The following is a 21,746-nucleotide window of genomic DNA, read 5'->3' on the forward strand; positions in this document are numbered from 1 at the left end:
TTTTGTTATATTTTTACATTCAGGATGAATTATCATTTACTTATTTAATGAAGTAAGAATTATTATGAGTAAGATGCAACAATCACGTTTTATGGGAACTATCGGTGTGTGATTGAGTTAAAGGGCTGGGTGATCTCTGATAACTGGTCACTCGTGGAGTTGCCTATGCCAGAGTTCTTAGCGGCTCACAACGTCGGGCTTCAGTCAGACGCGTCGTGCAGCTGCTGTTGATAAGGTTAACGCTCAGTCAAATGGACCTAGATATCTATGACTGTAATAGAATACCACAAGTTGTTATTTTTTGTGCAGCTACACTATCAGTTACGATAGTAAAAGTGTAATATAAGTTAGTGATTGTTATTAGTGTATAGAGCACCGCTACTCCTGAAAGCATTTGTTGCCTAATATGTGGTGAATTAGACACAAGAGCTGAATGATACGTTAGTAGGGAGCCGACACCTGAGAAGAGAGAGTGAACCTGAAGCAGTAGGAGAGAGATGGTGCAGCAGACAGTAGGAGACACCGGCAAGATGAACAAATGCCGCAATAAACCTCCTCGACTACAACTCAAGATGCTCCCACAGTCACTCGTCAGGTCCCGCACCAAGAGCTCCATGTGGGACTCGAGGTGAGTAGCCTGGGGGACGAGTGGTGACGGTGTGTGAGGTGACTGGTGGTGACGGTAAGATGTGACTTGGTGGTGACGGTGAGATGTGAGCTGGTGTGTGAGGTGACTGGTGGTGACGGTGTGTGAGGTGACTGGTGATGACGGTAAGATGTGACTTGGTGGTGACGGTGAGATGTGAGCTGGTGTGTGAGGTGACTGGTGGTGACGGTGTGTGGTGATGGTAAGATGTGAGGTGACTGGTGGTGACGGTGTGTGGTGACGGTGTGTGAGGTGACTGGTGGTGACGGTAAGATGTGACTTGGTGGTGACGGTGTGTGGTGACGGTAAGATGTGAGGTGACTGGTGGTTGTGACAAAGTATTACGTGATTACACTTAACATTACTAGTGAGCTGAACAGCCCTCAAGTACTGTCATCATTGTACTTTATATATCATCAGTCGCTGTATAACATTGTTGGTGTAACGTGAGACAATGAGGTTTTCACTATACATTGGCCACCGTTCTGTTGGAGGAGGAACAGGTGCGATAAACACCACGTCACTTCTTGTGGTAATGTGGCGAGAAAGATCAGTTTGCCTCTTGGGAAACATGTCTCTATAGCACCACACAAGCCCCGAGACGAGGAAGTGATATTCAAAGTTCATTGGGCGGCTGCGTTAGGTGAACTTAGGGTTAGTTTTACTAGGCTGTTCCATAGGTCTACCAGCCTCTGTGTGGGAACTGTTTTCTTATACTCATCCTGGACGATGTCTTGGCGAGCTAGTAGTTTTGTGTTGGTGTGACACCAAGAAAAAAAACGTGTGCTCATCGTGTTTTCCACCCTCTTCAAGATGATGATAATAATAATAATATTTATTCAGTAAGTTATCATACAGGTTTACAGTTGGATAAGCATGTTTATAAACTATGCAGTTATGCAATGCAGCATGAACATAGACAATACATGGCAGGTACAATGTGCACGTCGGTGTGTGCCGAGACAGTGCAGGACAACAACAATGGTAAACAATAAGGCAACTTTTCCAAGGACAACTGACAAAGCTGTGTCCTTTACTTGGTCTTTAATAGTGTGTCTACAGGAGTGTTAGTGAAGACTTAGTTGACATTATTCTTGGACTACCCGAGGCTGTGGTTTAATCATATACAAACTTACTCTCTTTTGCTGTAGCTTCATCTATAATGTATATCTTTGTTTTATCTTTGAAATACTTAATACAGCAGCTGGTTTTGGTGTGGTCTGATAACATTGTTCCAGTCTCTTATACTCGTAAAGCAGAAAGTGTTTTTCAGTTGACTGCGAACACCATATTATGTTCACTCCCTCAATTGTGTCTTGTGTGAAGAGATGATATAACTCAGGAATCATCTTAGTCGCTCTGTGTTGCGCCTTTTCTAGGGGTGCTGAGTCTCTCTGGAGGTAAGGTGTCTATGCCTGTATACAATAATCCACACGGTGACGTACGGGAGTCGGAGGAACATCTACACGAGAGTCTTATAAGTCGGAGGAACATCTACACGAGAGTCTTATAAGTCGGAGGAACATCTACACGAGAGTCTTATAAGTCGGAGGAACATCTACACGAGAGTCTTATAAGTCGGAGGAACATCTACACGAGAGTCTTATAAGTCGGAGGAACATCTACACGAGAGTCTTATAAGTCGGAGGAACATCTACACGAGAGTCTTATAAGTCGGAGGAACATCTACACGAGAGTCTTATAAGTCGGAGGAACATCTACACGAGAGTCTTATAAGTCGGAGGAACATCTACACGAGTCTTATAAGTCGGAGGAACATCTACACGAGAGTCTTATAAGTTGGAGGAACATCTACACGAGTCTTATAATCATCTACATATCTTTGCATCTGAAGTTAGAACCACAGAGAGAGTTCTATATCGTTCTTTTTAATTGTTACGCGCTTAATGACACTGGGTGTTGAAGTGCAGCAATAACACCAACAGCTACACGACTCGTAACTCAAATTTATTCGTATTTTTCTGTGTTATGTTTGTTGCGTTGTTTTGGGTAATAGTGTATCACAACTCAGAGACCTCTCTCCTTATCAACAGTATCCAGGAGAGTGTTGACAGTAGTTGTAGTGATGGTCATGTCAGACCTGGTCGATGAGTGTTATTACTTAGTTTTTGTTAGCTTTATTAGAAACCAAGAATCTTAAGAGCAAAATCTGTCATTTTTTGTCGTTTTAGACATAAAGGTTCACCACCAACTAGTTTCTTAGGCTCGGTTGACTTTATACTAATAACCGGTCGACTGTTACTTCATCTATATATATATATATATATATATATATATATATATATATATATATATATATATATATATATATATATATATATATATATAGTGCAGTGGATGATGGCTTCAACAAAGAAACAATCATTCGAGACATTATAACTACCAGCAAAACAACCACACAATCCACACCTTTTGTAGGAACCAGCTGCATGGCGTTTATTTAATGTGAGTTAGAGTTAATTAAAAAAAAAAGATAAATTAACGGCGTAATTCCTACCCGAGTTAGATGAGGTGCGTAACCCCACTCGTGACGACGTCACAGCTAACTAGACGACTTAATGGTCACACCATATCGATACCAGAGGCCATTCTTTTACTGTGGTTTATCAGGAGCCACAGAGGTAAAGCTTTGGAATTTTGGTGTAAGTAGTTGTGGTGAATGATGCCGATGACGATAAGCCGATACATGTACAGAATTATTGGACCGTAAACAATGTGACATTTTTTATATAGAGATTATGTGATAGAGAGGATTATAGACGGTGACTCGAGAAATGATATATTGGTAATTACTGTCACTAAAGTTTACCGTACGTGGTGTAAGTCTGTCATGTGGAAGGGTGAGCTGGGAGACTGCAGGGTGGTGAGCTGGGAGACTACAGGGTGGTGAGCTGGGAGACTACAGGGTGGTGAGCTGGGAGACTACAGGGTGGTGAGCTGGGAGACTACAGGGTGGTGAGCTGGGAGACTACAGGGTGGTGGGCTGGGAGACTGGGGTGGTGGGCTGGGAGACTACAGGGTGGTGGGCTGGGGAGACTACAGGGTGGTGAGCTGGGAGACTACAGAGCTGGGAGACTACAGGGTGGTGGGCTGGGAGACTACAGGGTGGTGGGCTGGGAGACTACAGGGTGGTGGGCTGGGAGACTACAGGGTGGTGGGCTGGGAGACTACAGGGTGGTGGGCCAGCATCAGTAGAAGCAGCAACAGCTTTGTTTATTCAGCCACAAGGTCAGGCAGGAAGGAACTGGTTGTGGTATCTACACACCCTGTCAACTACCACCATTACCACACACCCTGTCAACTACCACCATTACCACACACCCTGTCACCATCAACACACACCCTGTCAACTACCACCATTACCACACACCCTGTCACCATCAACACACACCCTGTCAACTACCACCATTACCACACACCCTGTCACCATCAACACACACCCTGTTAACTACCACCATCAACACACACCCTGTCAACTACCACCATTACCACACACCCTGTCACCATCAACACAAACCATACTTGCACCTCTACCCATCACTCACCATCACCTACCTACAGTGCACAACCTCCTCCTCCCGTCACACACAGACACAGTATAGTATTGCACATGACCGAGGATAAGGACGAGAAATTAGTGATATTCTCCGCACGACAGCCAGGAGTCGCGCCAAGACTGGGGTGTGCTGCCAGTCTTATATCACCGATGCCTTGTGTTGGCTTTGATATTGTAAGATGGTTTAATGGAGGTGGCTCTGTGCTGTGATATGTTGTGGTGCAGCGGGAGGAGGAGCAGCCAGCACCAGTAACGGGAGTAACAGCGGGAGGAGCAGCAGCAGCAGTAGTAACAGCAGCAGCAGGAAGGAGGGTTACCTAATCACCTGTGTTGTTGTTTATGTTATCATCATCAAGGTGTTTTGATTAGCTGTCAAGACAACCCCGCAGCGGTGAACCAGGAAAAAATTACATATTCTTCACCACAGCATTACCCCCACCACACCACTACCCCCACCACACCACTACCCCTTATACCTTGAAGTTGTTGTTAATTTTATTGTCTTACAGTATACATTATTTAAAAGTACTGTACAGTCACTCAAAAAACTATCTATACAAAATTGCAATTAAAGAAATATGACACAACGGATGATGAATTTTGACAACCCTACCGAGACAACAAGAGTCACAGTGTTCATTCTGAAATTCATCGATCACCCCAAGTACAGATATTTTTTTTTTGAGTGACTGCACCTACACACACACACACACACACACACACACACACACACACACACACACACTCACTTTGTTATCATCGAGTATTTACAGAATGAACCTGTCTGTGATTGAGGCGCCACACAGCAGTACTATTAATGTGGTTAAGAGCTATCATGTCAAACTCAACACCGGGTGAGGCTGTGTAGGAATAGGGAGAAGGATGTGTAGGAGTTAAGAGAGGGATGTGTAGGAGTTAAGAGGGAGTAACAAAGGCTCTACCACAGTACAGTATCGGAGTGATGTGGGGATCTGTATATTTTACAAGAAATATACTGTACATGTTGTGAGTTGGAAAGTTAGTTAAGATGTCTGTGGCAGTTTATTCGGCTTCATGTAGCTGAAGAAAACAGTAACAATATATGATGGAAATTTAAAGGTGTTCACTATGTAGATTCATAGAGCATAGTACTTTGGTGTGTTACAGTTTTGAGAAATACAACATTGAAAAACGCAGTCTGGTCCCAGGATAGCGTAGGTGTCATTTCATTTCTAAGTAAAACATTTGTGGAAAAAGACTAACAAACTGTCGTGGTCGTGATCTTCCTTACATGTAGTAGGTCCTGCATGAAGGCCGAGGGGTGGAACACTGTACCTGTGGCCAACTGTGCATATTCCCGTAAACATTATATAAGAATTACGATGCTGCGAACATTAGAAACAACGGTTCCGAACACCTACATCAACACAAGGAGTTAATAGGAACCCTGAGGATGCCGTGACGTGAGGTGACGTCACACAAGGAGCGGAAGTAAACCAGTTTGGACTGAGTGTACCGTGAGATCCACTATCTCCTCCCACACTTATGTTATATACTCTAATATATAATAATGCCAGACGTGAGGATGGCAACACTCATGAGACTCAGCATGACACAGGTTCAGAGACACAAACACTTTGGATGATAACTAACTTGGTATTTTGTCAGCACACTTGACACGTTTATTACAACCAGGAGTAACTTGGGTCATTTTCTGCTGAGGGAGAGACCGCTGTGGCCCCCAGTAACTATCTGGTGGTTTAACTGGCGTCCATTTTAGGGGTTCATTCCTCCTCCTGTGATGAAGGGTTCCAAGAGATGACCTCTGAGCTAGGCTGATGCTACCTGCAGCCCACAGACCAAACTCTTCAGTACAGTTGGTTTATACAGTATTGGCTCTAGGTATTAGTGTAATATCTTTGGGAAATATTCACTGATTCTCACATAATGTTTTCTAAGTTCACTTAATGTATGACTATTTTCAGTCGTTACATTTATCTCCCAACATGGAAATTTTGCCTGTAACCCGTCAAAGTTATGTTTCTGCTCTTCTTGTGATGGGGTAAAAATCCTCTCCTGCTACACACACTTCTTGGCAACACACCCCTACCAACTACTGCTGCAGGTGGTAGTGACGCCACGAGCAAAACCTTGGCTAAGATGTTGAAATTGTGGCATTGGGCCTGGAATAGACACGGGCGAGTCACTTTGGATGGTGTCTTATGCTATGACGCCACCATAAAACTCCCCATTTGGACAACTTCTGACTCACGCCAGACCAGCTGGAATGTTCTCCATTGATATATATATATATTTTGTATTCTTGTTTTTACTTAGGTTCTTCAGTGATATTTTTCTCAGCCGTTGTCGTCACCGTGGATCATGAAGTAAACAAAAGAAGACTCTACCACTTGGGGTGTTTACAGAGCGTTCACAAAGTATTCTTCACCATGACCACTGTAACCAACACGTGTAGATGGAACCAACAACACAACACATGATGAACAATACTTATACCCACCAACAGGAACACTGTACTCATGAGCTGGCTGAGTCATTTCCTCCAGGGACTTTGTAAACACTGCAGGTGGGGTGCTAGAGGGGTGTTGTGGGGTGCTAGAGGGGTGTTGTGGGGTGCTAGAGGGGTGTTGTGGGGTGCTAGAGGGGCTGGGGGGGGGTGCTAGAGGAGTGTTGTGGGGTGCTGAGGGGTGTTGGGGGGATGCTAGAGGGTGTTGGGGTGCTAGAGGGTGCTGGGGATGCTAGAGGGTGTTGTGGGGTGCTAGAGGAGGTTGTGGGGTGCTAGAGGGTGTTGTAAGTTAGAGGAGTGTTGTGGGGTGCTAGAGGGTGTTGGGGGGTGCTAGAGGGTGTTGGGGGGGTTAGAGGGGTGTTGGGGGATGCCAGAGGGGTGTTGTGGGATGCTAGAGGGGTGTTGTGGGTTGGTAATATTGTGTTTGTTCTTGTATATCGTCTAGCTACCACGTGAACAGTACCTTGAGTCTCCACGCTCCGATTAACTTTCTGTGTGTGTGTGTTCCCGGGGCACTCACTTAAGGGCAAGGCCTTCTGAGTACGGTGAACTGAGGGGGTCTTCCGCGTGGCTATTTTTTTGTGGTGAAGGCAAGACAGACCTGCCCTGTCCTTAAACTTTGAATAAGAGACCTTGGCCTTTTTTTTTTTTTGGAAAAGGGGTAAAAGTTGTCTCTTGGTGTGGGTGTGTGTGAATTTTGTCCATCGTGATGTCATTAGGCTGTGTGGTTTTTGTCGTAATTTACTTTAGGAACAAAATACAAGATGCCTTCTAGACACATACTCCGCTTTCTTCACGCTAAAAATAGTAAATAAACCGTCTGACACTAACCTCAACCTCAACACACGACCACAAAAACTGGTGGTGTGACCTAAGGAAGTGGGTCGGCCCCTCCCCGACCCACTACTGGGCAATACCTGGTTTTACCCATTATCTCTCTCTCTCTCTCTCTCTCTCTCTCTTATGTCAGTATTTGATATACACATACCTGACTTACGTTTTATTAAGGTGACTTGTTATTACTCACAATCAATTTGGCAAGTTTTGACTACATCGAATTTCAGCAACACATTTGTTGTATTATTATTATTGTTGTTGTTGACCATCCTCGCCTTAGCTAGGACCCAGTGTGTGGGGACGTTTGAATACTTCGCCGTTTGTCTGTATATGACTTTCATCTTTTTTCCCTTTATTTTTAGAAGAAAACTATTGAGGTGTTGCCATGATGCTAACACGGCCTCACGATTGATTTTCCAAGTTTACTGGCGGATATTTCCTTCTTATCTGGGTTGTAGTGCGCAAACCCCAGACTTATACTGTTCGCCTACATTATCCTGCAATACTGTAACAGCTAGACACTAAGGAAAGATACGCACAGTGTGACGATGCAGTCGTAATATCTTTCAAGTTTTATATGAATGACTTATCGGTGTTTCTTTACACTAGAATGTTGTGGAATTCCCTCGTCTGGTAGCCTCGTGTTTTGGTGGGTAATGATTATTTTCACCCATGTTGAGAGCTTTATGCAGTACAGTGGTCGGTAGCGACACACACACACGGTCGGGAATGTCAGCTACAGCGTAGGAGATTGTGTGAATGTTGCAGTGGCCTGAGGCAAGGTTGAGCCTTAGACTGTGCATACATCAACCCCTGGATGTTTCTTAACCTAAACTATACCTAATACTGTATATCTCGACTTATCCTGCTTAATCCAGACTTATCCTTACGTAACTAAAAATAATCTCACCCACCCTTATATAACCTAACCCACCGTACTTTCTACCCTATCCTATTTTACCCTAATTTAACCCACCGTGACCATAATTTACCTTAAACTAACCTAACCTAAGCTAAGGTGAAACGCATGGTCACGGAATTCCACTTGTTGCTTCACCTCTCTGCCTTGTCTCTCTCCTCTCCCGGAACAACAGGTTTAAGAGAGAGACGCAGCATTTCTCGGTACATGCCTTAATTTTCTCGTCATTGTGGACTTGAACCCACTAGTCCACGACCTATTTAATGTAAAGTAATGGCTGTCAACACGAGTAAGGCCACCTACGCTGGGCTGGACTGTTAGAAATGGTCGTTTTTCATCCTTTTCTGTTTCCTTGAGTAACGGCACTACTGTAATATTCTGGGAAGTTTTAAAGAATATTTGAGTATTGAAGTGATGCAGTTTTTGCTGTATTCGGTACAGTACTGTACTTGGTTTGGTCCAACTTTTGTTTCTTAAGAGTCTTTCACTGAAGTTTCTAAAGAATCAAAAGACAATTTTTAATCAACAAAAATATTTATAATGGAGTCCTGTAGTTTCCATTAGGGAGCGTCTCGTCATTGTTGACCTGCTCGGGGAAAGTGGTGGCAGGTACATTGATGTCATGGCGGCAGAGAATAACTTGTGGCCAAGACAAGTGCAGTAAAGTGCTGGAAAATATGAAATTATTACCTCACTTTAGTAAATTACTGACACGTGTGTGTGTCTGTGTGTGTGTCAACAGTTGTGTTTTGAATGGTGATGCCTTTTTTGTATGAAATTGTACATTATTTAGGTATAATCATGTGATTAAGTTAAATATTATGTGATTAAACAAATCTCCGTGAACAAAATTAGTAATTCTCATTTTTGTTTCTTTACAGATATGATCCATTTCAAGTTTTCGAAGTAAGTATAAATATACTTCCTCTTTCGAGTGTGTAAATTATACCAGAAATTCAACACTGGGAAATATATTGTTGATATACAGTACTCAGTACCTGTGAGAGAGGCAGAACCACGCCAAGATCACCCCATACACAAATACCTCCCATGCTTGTCACTGCCAAAAATATGTCATGCAGAATTGGACATGGTCACCCACCCTTTTGCTCTTAAGGAAGCAACTGACACGTTACGTCAACCCACGGCACAGCTGGCTCTTTACCCTATTATGGTCCACATCCACCAGCTGGCATATGATGTGCTCCCAGATGGTACTGCATTAGAGGAGGCTCCATCATGCCAAGTGATCGGCTGTTTATAACTCGTCAGTGAATGAATGTGTGCGTGGGTTGACGGAATCACCATGGCATGTGTTTAAATTTGCATTAACTGAAGGGAATTGTGTCTCACATGAAAGTAAAATAATTATGAGCAAAGACAGTTTTGTTTTGATTACAAGATTATATTATGTGTACAGATAATAAACAACGGCTTGCCCTGGGTCATAACACAATGTTAAATACAGGGGCGGAATGGCGGATCCACAAATATCAAAGGGGAGGAGGGGGGTCCAAGAAGTGGGTGGGGGAACATGGTGAGCACAGCGAGCCCACCCGGTTGGGGGGGTATAAGGGGGATTTTTTTATTTATTTTTTTAATCTGATCAATATCAAGGGTATTTTGAGGCCATATTGTCAGTGATGTAGTGTATAACATGGTGTGGTCGTCCCCCAGGTGGAGCATGAGGCATGTCTGGACCTGGAGATAGTCATCAAGAGAGGAGAGTCCATCACTAAAGGCAGCACATTAAAAGACTTCGGTAAGTAGACTACTCTTTACGACATGCCGAGATAAATTGATAGTTTAGAAGCATGCCACTTAATAATAGTTGTGTAATACTGTACAGTATATAAAATGATTTGGGTTGTATATTTAATGGCCTTGGCTGTTGAAATACAGAAAAAAAAGGAATAGTTTCAAGGTGGTAAGAATTGACTGGCTTTGTGCCTACTAGCATTTTAAGGTTTACCGGTACTCTTGAAAATAATAAAATAACACTTGTATTTGGTTGTACTGTATTGGTAAGTCTATGTTACAAAGACCAGATTGAGGATGTGTGGACCAGCATCATTAATCTATTGACTGTATGACCTATAAACAAAAGCTCTCAAGGGTTTACTCATTGGCTGTGCACCAAATATGGTATCGCAATCAAATACCAAATCCTGTCGCCTAAAAACCAGTTTGGGAATTATTTACCCTGTGACTTAAATATTTAGGGTTGCAACATCAGTTTAATTATGAAGTTTCCAGTACCCTGACTGTGTTTAGTGATTATCCCTATTAATTAAAAGATAAAAAACAAAACACTGAGCTGTACACTATCAGGTTGAGAATTGGTTTGACAGTACAGTACCGTAGGAGACCCCAGCAAAAAGTAGAAATTCCAGAAATTTTAGTGCTTAGACATTAGGAGCTACAGAAACACCATTTTCAATCTCATCTGTACGATACTATACTGTACTTAGTTGTTATATTTAATTTTCAGTGGACACTCCAGATCCATATGTAATAATGAAAATTCCTGGTTCTTCCAATCCCTCCAAGCGGACCAGCCATGTGGACAATTGTGTCAGTCCTATTTGGGATGAAACTTTCCACTTTTTTTTAGATCCTTCAAAAGAACATGAACTCAGTAAGTATTTTCTCAAACTTAGTACTTTGTATGTACTGTATTAAGATGATATAGACCTATGTAAGTTAAAATCTTCATTATACAAGTATTTTATTTGCAATAATTTCAATACTGTATACAGTATAGGTATTGAGTGTCCAGGGTTTATGGTTTAAACCAGGGGTTCTCAACCAGGGGGGAATTTCCCCCCTCAGGTTTTCAGGGGGGGAAACTGATACTAATATGGAAAAAATAAAGGATTTTCAGTATTATATGCATATTATTTGGAATGCACTTTTTGAGGCAGACAATCTTGGAAAGGAGGGGGAATGACATTCTGACATATGGTGAAAGGGGTGCATGGGGCAAACAAGGTTGAGAACCACTGGTTTAAACTGTCCTCTTACCAATTTGGTCAATTCTACTGGTAGCTGAACTGATTAAGGTTTTCCCTACAACAAAGTTTCAAGTTTGTTTAAGGATAGAAAATTTATCTACTCACCTTTAATGTATTTGTAAACACATTTGTACTGTTATTTATTTCATCTCTCAGAGGTGCTGCAAGTTGCCCTGCTTATTATGTGATTACACCATGTAAGGAAGATTTCATATTTTCTTTAATTAATGAAATTTGTTTGTCTATATTTTTTTTAATAACTTGTACAGTATTCAGGTGAAAAAATTATAATTACACTACTGTGCAGTTCTTGTTTTCTTGTTATACTATTTAGAAAGTGGAATAGTAGAACAGTATCTAGCCATAGATAGATAAAACTATCATAATAAGTTTTGTGATTTCTCTTTTGCAGATGTAATTTTGATGGATGCAAATTATACAGTTGATGAAACTCTTGGAGATGACAAATTCTGTATCAATCAACTCACAAACGACGTACCCACGGACCACACATTTTACTTCCATGGCGGCTCAAAGGTTCACACAACCCTTAAACTGCAGAAAAAGTAAGAAATTTATTCTGAGCTTGTTGTGTTGTTTTTACAATATTTTCAATTTGTTATTTCATTACCGATACCAAAATACAGTACCTCTCGTAAAGAAACATCATAAATTTCTCTTTGACCCATAAAGTGTCAATGCTGTTTATAAATGGCAAGATGATATTGTGAGCAGAGTATCAATACTAATTATAAATGCTGGTGGAGATTCATAGTTCCCACATAAGTTTATACCCTCATGAGGGGGAAAAATCACATATGTAGGCTGTCAGTCAGGCTGCCAGGAGTACACTCAGTCATAAGCCACCACTTATTACCTAACATGACTCACTGCAGAATTAAGCAAGTTAGATAGATTGGTAGTTATCCCAGGATTCTTGAATTATACAACATTGGCACCAGCGTGGAATTTAACCCACAAAAACCGAAAGTTCATGTATTCTTGGTTTTGTTGCATCAAAACAGATAATTTTAAACAAAAAGGGTTATATTTATTTTATTTTTATTATTTATTTATTATTATACATGATTGGGCAACTTATTAAATTTTTATTGGACACCTTTGGGTTTTTGGAATTTTGTGGGCCATTCAGTCAATTTGATCAAGGGCAGTAGTCCTTATGCCAGCAGCATCTGGTGTACTTAGGGGCATCGAAGTACTGTAGCATTAACCAGACCCAACGTTGCTTAACTTTGCTGATCAGACAAGAAGCGGTGTTTCCAACGTGGACACTTCGGCACACATATCCATATGTGGGTACCTTAGACAGGGCGACTGAGAATATCACCTTACCACTGCTTCTGGATGTGTTTATATAACGTGGCCAGTTTGAACAACACTTGAACACCGTTCATGATGTCAAGTTTTCCAAATTTGATGTTCCTTTTTTCTCAGAAAGAACATCAGACTTGAAAGGTTGGATTTAGTGCTGCATTAACAAAGTTGGAGACATATTGGTTTACCATGTTTAATATTTTTCACAAATTATTTGACATTATTTTGATGATAGATGAATTTGAAGTTATTAGGCAGCTTTACATTGCTTCTTTACGGTTTTATACTTGAATTAGACAATCAAGCTTTCCCTCACCTGTGAATAAAGTAATTATATATTTACAGTAAAACGCCAGATCTACGGTTCTCACTGGCATTGTGTCAGAAAGAGAAAGACTTCCTTCAAATCCGCCGGAAGAAAGTCCTGGCAGCCATGCAGAGGGTATTAGGAACTGAGGCACCTGACACAGAGAGACAGGTAAAGTGAAATTTTTATATATAAGCTTAGGATAATAAGAATCAAATACTGTACTGTATTGTACTCTATGTACTGTACACAAACTCCAGGTTTAGGGTAAAAAGAAACAGGGCAAAAATTTGGACAAGGTGCATTGTAGGTACACATCCTCTTGGAATATATATCTGTAATCTCAGGCATTTAAAGAGATACCATTTTCCTTTTTACTTATTTGAGATTGATAAAACATCTATCTCCTTGATAACAAACAAATAAAGTATATAGCCTGTATACTTGAGGGTGGTTATCTATTGTGAGCAGAAGCTTTAAGCAGCTACATACATTAATTGCATAGGGGCACTGGAGTGTACTACACTATGACTCTTTTTAGGTGTAGGGTATGCCGCCCCTTTCGTTTCTGCAGCCAAAGGGTCTGGTACAGTTACCCTGATATAGTACAGTATGATATCTTTTACTTTTTTATTTTTATCCTCTTCACCACTGATCGGCTCGTTAGCCACTTGGGCGGTTGGTCACGTCTCTATTACGCACTGTTGGCAAGTACTGGGCATGCACAAGCTCCTGAATGTACGTGAACCCGCTCCAGTGTTGGTCAAGTTAGCTGACTAGACCATGGAAGTAAAGTACATCACATCTTTGTGAGAACAATACATCACAGTACTGTATGAAGGAAATTAGTAGGCCATGTAAACATAAAGAATGAAAAACTTTATGTACAGTAGTGTCAGACAGGAGAGTGACAATAGAAACCTATGGAATTTCTCTTGAAGAGTTTGTCTGGTTAAGAAAGAACAATACTATAATAACACTTCATTTCAAAACCGAAGTAGAAATGCAGTGTGGAGAATGGTGCTGCTCTAGTTGCACTGGTTTACTATTTCAACCTACATTTCACATCTTTATTTACTTCATGTACAGTATATTACATAATATGGCTCATATTATTGAAATTTTTGTTTCATCCTGGGCATTCCAGTAAAGTTTCTTATATTGTGCACAGTGTTGATGACTTTCTCACCCTGCAGGTTCCTATTATCAGTATACTTGGCTCTGGTGGTGGGTTCCGTGCCATGACCTGCCTCAGTGGTGCCATCAAGGCCTTGCATGAGTCTGGCATTCTTGACTGTGCCACTTATATCTCAGGACTGTCAGGTTCATCATGGTAAGTCATATTAATGTTTTAAGTCAAGCATCATTTACCAGCCAAGTGGTATACACTATATAGTCCATTAGTTATAAGCATATCTTTAGTAGTGTGTGTGTGTGTGTGTGTGTGTTTAAAACAGTACAGTACATGAAATGAAAATTGGCTTGAACAACAGCATAGTAATATTGGTCTTGATAATCAACTCAGGTATCCAGGTTAAGTCATGCAGAGTTAACAGGATGATGCTGTACTTGGGAACAGTATATACTAAATTTTTAAATTAGCAGACAGGAGACTTGGCCTCTATCATTAATATGTTGATTCTTCAATTTGATGAGGGTGTTCTGCTTATACTAATTTCGGCCTTTAGGGATACTGTAGCAAGCCATTCATTTTTCCTAATATTACCAGTACTTGAAACAAGGTTATGATATATAAAAGAGGTCTCACAAAAAAATTAATCAAGTTAATAAAAAATTGAAAGAAAGATAAATGTAAGTGATGTGTATACAATAAACAGTTCATACCTATTGGTGGTTCATAAATTATAAGAATAAGACACTCACTATTGATTCATAACAATGAAGGATTAATAAACCTAACAACTGTAGTGTTTGAAACCTTGTAAGTTATGCTTGTCACCCCAAGAGACTTAGCCAGTAGTACTGTATGTGATGTCATGTGGAAATTTTTACCTCAGGATTAATGTTTCAAAGTATTTTTCAACTTTCCTTCTGTTTGGTATTTGTATTACATTTGACTTTTGTGAAATTTGTACATACTGAAGATGGGACAATGTTATTAAAGCTTTATAATATGATGTGCATTATATTTCGGAATAAGAATAATGATGTTATACACAGTGAGTCTCAACTCTTACATAACTTTTTTTTCCAGGTACATTTCTACCCTTTATGCCCATGACAACTTCCCTGAAGTAACCCATGATCAAATACAGAAAGAACTTCGAGAATCTGTTACAAAGGACTGGAAGCGGATGCTTATCAATGCCCTCAGTTATGTGTCTAGCATGATTATAAAGTACAAACAGGGCCAGCCTGTGTCCTTTACAGATTTCTTTGGTCATCTTCTGGGAGATGTTCTTCTTAAAGGGGTAATGAAATATTCTCTTTATTATGTATTTCTTATACGTACATTATATGTACTGTATGTAGATCCTAAGCATTTAGCAAGCATGATCATTCTGTTCTTTTGACTTATTTCTCATTATTTATTGTTTATCATGGCTGCATTTGTATAAATTGCTTAGCTTATATCTATAGGCAAGCAAGGGGTGACTTACTATAAGTTTATAAACACCTCAGAGGACATTAGTCAGTAGAGTGTCCATATCTGGAGCTGGTAGATGCCCATCCCACTAGGGTTCACAGTTTAAAATTGTAAGGGCAAATTTTTTTGGAAAAATCTGCCAGAGAACGTTGTAATTTGTAACAACACCAAGTGTAAGCTCATTCAAGATCAGACTTGACCAACACTGGCATAAGTACACATAAATCCTGGAACCAGTACATGCTCAGTATTTGCCAGTAGTGCATAACAGAGATTTAACCACTCGCCCAAACAGTTAAAGAACTGATCAGTGGCAAAGACGATAAAGTAATGTAAAATAAGAACAAGTAGAATTAGACATAAGCACCTGTAACATGAGTTCAGTACAACTAAGCTTGGAATAGACAAGGTTGAATATGGTTAAAGAGACAGAAAGGTATGGAACATATGTGTAAAACTTTTTTTTGTAAAATAGTGCATGTATTATTCATGACCATGGTCAGATAGCCTTTGTCACTCTAAATACCTCATAATTATGATGGCTGGGAATAAATACAGAAGACTATAGAACTATACTGATATATAGATGGTAGTATGCTATGGAGGCACTCTATAATCCATCCTGATAGCCAGTGGAAGGACCACATTGCTCATAGATTTAAAATGTCACTTTTCTTCAGCTACATTAATGAGATTTAATGTGACAATTCATTTTCCTGGTTAAGATTCCCAAAGCTTTTTACTCTACACAACTGAACACTAAGTTGTTGCTTCATGTGGAATAAAGGATGATTAGACAATATTTCTTTCAGCAAAAACACAAGAAACTGACTGACACACAGCGTATATTAGCTCGGGGAGCTGTTCCGTTGCCTCTGTATACCTGCCTCCATGCCAAGAAAAAGGTTTCCTGCCGTTCATTTTCAGTAAGTAATAGTTGTAGTGGTAATAGTAATTGTTTTAGTAGTAGTAAAAGTAAACCACACAATAGGCCAGTTTTGTGACTGCTGCTGTTGGTTGTTGCCTGAGTCGACGTTATGTTTGAAGCCACACACTGTGTGCAATATACAGTAGACTGCACTTGTTAACCAAATTTTGAGTACAAATGGTTTTGAGAAATTAGCAGTTCATTTTCTCTTGAAATTGGCACCGCTTCTTGTTTCACTGACAATTTAAAAGGTTTGCAGCGCTAATGCTATCACTAACAGATTAGTAGGGGCATTAACTTTAGTGCTGCTATTCCCAGCCCTGCATGTATTGTATAGTACTGTGATAATATGGTAAGTTTGTATATTCCTTGAAACTTATGAACTACTCTTATGAATGTAGTATCTTCCAGTTTTCCTTATAAACTATAGTGAAATAAAAACAAAGTGCAGTATAGTATAGTACAGTACTTGTATTGCAATTTATAAATTATATAGTGTCCTGCATTTCATAAATTACATGAATTGTAATCATTGAGAAAAAAATATGAAATAACTTGCTGTCATTTGGTTGTAACCCTGTGTAATATTTTCTTTGGAAGATGCAGTATTATAGAATGACTGCAGCAGCTTGAATCGCTTAAAATTATTTGTATATACATATTGTAGTTGAATTTTCTATTGTATGTAATCACAGTGCATTAATGTTTTCAGGAGTGGGTAGAATTCTCTCCTTATGAAATAGGAATTGCAAAGTATGGAACTTTCATGAAAACAGAGGACTTTGGAAACAAATTCATAGTAGGGAAAAAAATAAAACATTTTGAAGAACTTCCTCTACACTTTCTGCAAGGTAAGAAATTAAGTTTTCATATCATGACTCCTTTATTTTCTAAACTGTTAATGTAGAAATCACTTTTATGCACTCACTTGTCACTAATGTTGCTCTGTGAACTCTTTCAAGACAAGACTTGACCAACACTGGAGCAGGTTCAGGTACATTCAGGAGCCGGTGTATGCCCAGTACTTGTCAACGGTGCGTAACAGAGACGTGACCGATCGCCCAAGCGGCTTACGAGCCGATCAGTGATGAAGAGGATAAAAGAAAGAAAAAAAGAGAAAAAACACATAAAATTTGTGACTTATATAATGTCCGGGTCACACTGTTGACTTGGCACACCAAACTGTTGCCATTTTGTAGGATAGATCACTAATTCTCACCTTTCACTAGACAGGACTCTGTTACCTAGTGGTCTTGGTGTTCCTTTACTATATTATCAGGTGTTTCTATGGTAGGGGAATCATGATCATCACTAATGAACATCACTCAATTTCTTCCTTTTTCCCTTTTATCTACATGACTCGTGGCTTATGATAGCTGTTGCTTTTCCATTATGTGCCCCTCAGAGTAATAGAGTTGATATTTTCTCTCAATTTCTATCTTAACACAGCACTAATAAGTTGTGTCTCCTCCAAGGTAACCTAAGTGACTTTTTGAGTTCACTAATTAGTTCACAGAGTTTAGCACACAAAACATCCTAGATCCTCGATCCACAGTAAATACTGTGGCACTTCCAAGTGTGAGATCCTTTAAGTCCAGGGTTGACTGACACTGAAACTGGCTCAGGTACAGTCTCGCTCAAGATTCTTCTAACACTGCTGGAGACAGCTGGCAACTTGAGGCCGTTTGTTTACTATAGTATGTAGTAAAAGTTATGAATTACTTTTACTTTACTTTTATCCTCTTCACCTCTGATCGGTCACGTCTCCGTTACACACTGTTGGCAAGTACTGGGCATGGACATAAAAGTGATCAGTGATTGGTTACTTAGTTCCCCGTTGCTTAATTAATGGTTGGGCTTTTACATTCGTTCATAATTTTTACTATGTACAGTACTATAATAAACAGACTGCCATGAGTTGCCAGCTGTCTCTAGCAGTGCTCGAAGAATCTTGAACAAGACTGTACATTGCCCAGTGTTTACCATTAGTTTACAACACAACTGACTGACCGTCCAACTGGTTATTAAGTCAATGAGTGACAAATAGCCTAAAGTAAAGTATTGCTATACTGTATTGTACTTAATTTTTGTATGTCACAAAATGCTAGTCATTTATTGTATGAAGATGCAAGCTTCTTCAATGAAAACCGATAGACTTAGGATGTTAAAACATATTCAGAAACTAAAGTATTAATTAAAATAATTTGAAAATAAACTCATTAACCACAACATTTATTATAGGTGTGTGGGGCAGTGCCTTCACGATCCTCATCAAGAGGCTGGTGATGGAGGGAGGAAAGAAGGACATGGTGCAGATCATGAGAGATGCACAACAGGAAAATAATTTGGAAGGTAAGTAAGATATTTCTGTCTTCCTCTAATTTTTAGGGTGAATTAATCAATCTTTCTTTCAATAAAACCTGCATGTTAGGAACTTAGGTGATATTTCTCCAGATGAAACAATATGAACAGTTAGTACAGTACAGTACAGTAGATAAGTCAAGTTTAATGAGTACATGGAGAGCCTGACCATCTACTGAGCAAGAGCAAGTACCAACTCTAGACTCTCATGGCCAGTTACTCCAGGTCAGTTGTCTTGTTCCCAGCAAAAAACAAAGCAAGAAAAAAAATTGGCCCCTTTGACTTGTTCATTACATGAAATTTTCTTTACTGGCCCTTGTGTAGTTTAAATGAAATATTCCCATAATCTAAAAGCATTCTACTTTTTCATTTTATTCCATTTCGCTGTATGACTTACAGACTTCTGTATGATGTAATTTCATCACACCGTTGAAATTTTCTGGTCTCTGATATATTTTTCCTTTTCCTTTTATCCTCTTCGCCACTGATCGGCTTGTTAGCCGCTTGGGCGATCGGTCACGTCTCTGTACCCGCTCCAGTGTTGGCACAGTGTTTAGGCACAAAAATATTTTAGTCCTCAGCTATCACTAAGTTATATTATTAATCACCCCTTTGCAGCCAGGGCTGGAGGGGTGTTATTTAGATGCTTGTCTGTCACAAGTATAATAAAGTGCATAAAATTGCTCAGATAAATGGCAGACACTATTCTTTTTGCAGACACTGTACATAATTTGCAGCCTTAAGAAACCCTCACCATATCCTAAGGTCGAAACTAACTACTGTACACCTATTATGGGAGAAGTATTCCCACAATATATTTATATTTTTTCCACTGTTGTTCTGGAAGTTGGTTTACATTTAAGCAGGCATTTTCAAAGTTTTTATTGTTCTTTTTCATTTATTTGTATTTTTTTTTCTTTTCGAGCCTCCAAAAATATTAAATAAATGCAGTGACATTATGCAACCATGTTACACTCTTAAGTATGTTTTAAACAAGTCAATCAAGTAACTATTAACATTCACATAAGCACTAGAACCATCAATAACATTATTAAAATATTTTATGGAGTGTAATGCATCACTCTGGGTAGTGTGAAAAAAGGCTGCACAGTACACCAGTGTGTCCAGATCTTCATCCATGTGTCTTACACTAATCAGTACTACAGAAAGCAGGCTACAGTGGAGGCATAACTACATGTATTTGGAAGTCTATGATAATTCATGAAATCTTGATCAGCCCATTGCTTATACAGTACTGTACGGTCATTTTTTAAAGGTGAAATTGTTTTCAAGTTGTATAAATTCTTGTTTGGAAAACACTGCTGCTGTTGAACCAGTGAATCACATGGTGATACAAAAATTATGTTTAGTTGTTACAAATATATTTTTATTTCTCTTTTCCAGACAATCTTAAAGATACTATCAGCTCAGGGGAGAGCTCAGATACTGAAGATGAGGAAGATATTCAGGGTAAAGATGATAAGGAATCCGAGGAGGAAGATCTTGGAATTACAGTCGAGTCACACTGTACAGACAGTGATAAGTTTTATGAATGTCCTAGCTTAGCATTTGGGGATAATAACAGCCACTGCAGATCAGATGGTGAAAGTTCTATTTCACCTCAGCAGAAAAATGACCAGAACAAAGCAATGCTCACAACAAAGTCACTTGATTTGGACAGTCTAAAACTTTCTGAACGTAATCAAAAACAGAACAGAAGAAAAATATCTGAACCATTTAGCTTTGATATGACTAAAATGAAATCATCTAGAGATAATCGAAAGGAAAGCACAATTAGTGATCCTGGAGTTTCAACCAATTATCAGACTGCACAGGAATCAAGATTAAATCGCCAAGGGGCCTTCAAAGCTACACGTTTACGAAAACAAGTAAATGTTAGTGATGAAGCAGGAAAAAATGTCTGGGCCAATAGAAGGTAAGCATACAATTTATCATTAAATACAGTACAGTACATCAATTTGAAATATGGGAGACCCTTGATATTCACTGGGGCTACATCCCTGAGATCACCATGAAATGTGAAACTGTGAATATTAATACTAAGGGATTATGGGAAGTGAGGGGATAGGTTCCTGACAAACATAAATAGTACTGAAATTATATTTTGATAAGGACAAATGGTGTAAAAGTGCATAAAACATGTGATGATGAAGTCATTGATGCTGATGCTATAACCTGTCCATAGGCTTAAGGTCTTGTCCATTCAGGGATCATGAATCACAAATATTGAATTAGTATTTTGGGGAACTTTTTCTTAATGTAACACACATTCAACTTACTGATGCCATAACATCTGGTCACTGATACTGCACTCTGGTCACTACCAAGCTTAACCAATAACTTTCTGGCTTAAAGATATCACTTTTTGTCTTACATTTATTTATATATTCACTCTTTAGCGCCATGATTAAGTGTAATAGTAATCATAGAAAGAAATAGCAAAAACTTGCCGAGAGCATTGTGATGGAGACCTTATGAAGGCTGCACAGGAAGAGTGTGCAGCAAGACACCATAGTCACTTTGTGCATTGATCCTCACACTACTATGGCCCGGCTGGTAACCACATATAACCAACCATGCAAATGCAGAAGCTTTGAATACCAAGGGTTTCTTGTAAAAAGACTCATGCTTTGGACGCATGCTGTGCATTAGCATAGCCGATTTTACGTAAATTGAATATTTTGAGG

The 21,746-nt window shown here is 39.6% G+C and overlaps 1 protein-coding gene across 4 annotated transcripts in view; it reads left to right on the top strand.

The window, feature by feature from the left end:
• The window catches only part of LOC121854357 (cytosolic phospholipase A2-like), a 52,998-nt gene that overhangs the window by 25,155 nt on the left and 6,097 nt on the right, over positions 1–21,746 (top strand). For 3 of the 4 annotated variants that reach the window (XM_042348979.1, XM_042348976.1, XM_042348980.1), the window contains exons 4-14: positions 9,367–9,391; positions 10,163–10,247; positions 10,977–11,123; positions 11,912–12,065; positions 13,180–13,312; positions 14,338–14,474; positions 15,357–15,573; positions 16,562–16,675; positions 17,390–17,528; positions 18,919–19,029; positions 20,443–20,974. In XM_042348979.1, coding sequence (XP_042204913.1) covers positions 9,367–9,391; positions 10,163–10,247; positions 10,977–11,123; positions 11,912–12,065; positions 13,180–13,312; positions 14,338–14,474; positions 15,357–15,573; positions 16,562–16,675; positions 17,390–17,528; positions 18,919–19,029; positions 20,443–20,974 — 1,794 coding nt within the window. Of the gene's footprint in view, positions 1–197; positions 629–9,366; positions 9,392–10,162; positions 10,248–10,976; positions 11,124–11,911; positions 12,066–13,179; positions 13,313–14,337; positions 14,475–15,356; positions 15,574–16,561; positions 16,676–17,389; positions 17,529–18,918; positions 19,030–20,442; positions 20,975–21,746 lie in introns of those variants that run through there. The other variant, XM_042348978.1, reaches the window with a different exon arrangement.

The sequence above is a fragment of the Homarus americanus genome, unplaced genomic scaffold, assembly GCF_018991925.1.
Source record: "Homarus americanus isolate GMGI-L3 unplaced genomic scaffold, GMGI_Hamer_2.0 scaffold54443, whole genome shotgun sequence".
In the NCBI taxonomy this organism is placed as follows: Eukaryota; Metazoa; Arthropoda; class Malacostraca; order Decapoda; family Nephropidae; genus Homarus; species Homarus americanus.